The sequence below is a fragment of the Otolemur garnettii genome, unplaced genomic scaffold (genome assembly GCF_000181295.1).
Source record: "Otolemur garnettii isolate 467f Iridium unplaced genomic scaffold, OtoGar3 scaffold00151, whole genome shotgun sequence".
In the NCBI taxonomy this organism is placed as follows: Eukaryota; Metazoa; Chordata; class Mammalia; order Primates; family Galagidae; genus Otolemur; species Otolemur garnettii.
The window spans coordinates 346,815-348,874 of record NW_003852546.1 but is presented as its reverse complement, the minus strand read 5'-3'; the positions used below and the strand labels follow the sequence as shown (position 1 = coordinate 348,874).

Below are 2,060 nucleotides of genomic sequence, written 5' to 3'. Positions count from 1 at the left end.
CCTCCCAAGTAGCTGGGACTACAGGCGCCCGCCACAACACCCGGCTATTTTTTGGTTGCAGCCATCATTGTTGTTTGGCGGGTCCGGGCTGGGGATTCAAACCCACCACCTTAGGTGTACGTGGCTGGCGCATTAGCCGGTTGAGCTATAGGCGCCGAGCCCAAAAAGATTATTTTTAAATAAAATAATAATCTGAGACTAAAGGGCAGCCTTTCCAAAAAGAGAGTTGGGGACCTTCATCCTGATGTTTCTATGGCCAGGCACAGTACTGACCTTGTAGTCCTGTTTAAACTGCAGCCTGGCAAATGTGAGCACTTGGGCAGAGCCCAGGGTGTGTGGGTCCTGGCAGGCTCCCTGATTTCATGCTTTGGCTACAAGGAGGGACAGGGTAAGAACCCTGGTTGGGAATACTTTCTAGTGTGTCTTGGAGTCACGAAGACCTGGCTTTTGAACCTGATCTCTTGTCTTTGAAAAGGAACTGCTTGGGTAGTTATAAAAATGAAATGGGCCCAGTCTCTCTGTCTAGTGAATGGTAGTTATTAATTCAGAGCGCCTGTTTTAGGGTAGTCAGGCAGGAGAGATTCAGAAGGAGCCTGACAAACTGAAGCAATCGAAGGTTCTTCAGAGTTATCTGAGGGGTCACAGTGGGATAAGATGTGTATTTTGCATAGATAGACTCAGGGCCTTCAGAAAATTGTCTGCTTCTAGCTATAACCTTGAGCCAACCCTATGTCTCCTGAGGCCACCTGGTGCTCATGTCAGTGAATATCTATGATCTTGGTTCTCTGGCCTCATGAACAAAGGGATCTGACTCACAATCTGACTATAAGGTGGTCCTCCCTCTTAAGGACCAAAGATAGAAGCCCCGTCTGACTCTTGCATTGGTCACACTGCTGGTTAGAGAATGTAAGCCAAGTCATCTGTCTGCAGCCCCCTGGTGCTTGCCAGGTCTTGTCTCCCCTGTCGTAACTTCCAGAAGCCCACCATCCCCGTCCTAATACTCACTTTTTCCCTTCTTCACAGTATGCATGGGCTGCCCTGGGCAAGAGTTGGCTCTGCTTAGTACTGATAACGACGACTTCACTGTGCTGAATGGTGGGACGGTCCAGGTAAAGCCCCATGTCCACCTGCAGGACAAAAGAAAGATGTTCTCTGAGCATGCCTAGGTTGCTGTGAGGCCTGGGTTGCTGTGGCTGTTGTGAGCCAAGTTAGCCCTTCAGAGAAGGATGATTAGCCTTGAGCTGCCCACATGAGAGCTGACCTAAGTAGGGCAGTGTTTGCATACACCCAGCAGGGGCGCCAGAGAGTCAGACCATCAGGGCAAAGACCTGCCTTGTGAGGAGTCACCCAGTGCACTTCATCCCTCGGATTCCCTCTCCTACCTCCCTTTCCTTCTTTCCTATATTGTCCAGGTTAACCCCAAGGGAGGGCAATTCTGACACTGGACTGCCAATCCCATGAGCCTCTAGGAAGATGGACCTGAAGCCCTTGGCCACACTATTTTGTTCCTCTTAATTTTTTTTTCTTTTTTTTTTTGAGACAGTCTCACTATGTCACCCTCAGTGGAGTGCTGTGGCATCACAGCTCACAGCAAACTCAAACTCTTAGGCTTAAGCTATTCTCTTGCCTCAGCCTCCCAAGTAGCTGGGATTATAGGCACCTACCACAATACCTAGCTAGTTTTTTGTTGCAGTTGTCTTTGTTGTTTAGCTGGCCCGGACTGGGTTTGAACCTACCAGCCTGGATGTATGTGGCCAGCGCCCTACCCACTGATCTACGGGCACCATCCCTTCTTAATTTTTTGAATAGTTAACACAGCCACATGATTAAGGCTCGGCGCCTGTGGCTCAAGCGGCTAAGGCGCCAGTCACACACACCTGAGCTGGTGGGTTCAAATCCAGCCTGGACCCATCAAACAACAATGACAGCTGCAACGAAAAAATTGCCAGGCGTTGTGGCGGACGCCTGTAGTCCCAGCTACTTGGGAGGCTGAGGCAGGAGACTCGCTTGAGCCCAGGAGTTGGAGGTTGCTGTGAGCTGTGATGCTACAGCACTCTACC

General features: G+C 50.2%; 1 protein-coding gene across 1 annotated transcript in view; it reads left to right on the top strand.

The window, feature by feature from the left end:
- CDH3 (cadherin 3) overlaps window positions 1-2,060 on the top strand; it is a 52,141-nt gene that overhangs the window by 28,946 nt on the left and 21,135 nt on the right. Inside the window, exon 2 of the mRNA XM_023518928.1 lies at window positions 1,024-1,109. Coding sequence (XP_023374696.1) covers window positions 1,024-1,109 — 86 coding nt within the window. The remainder of the gene's footprint in view (window positions 1-1,023; window positions 1,110-2,060) is intronic.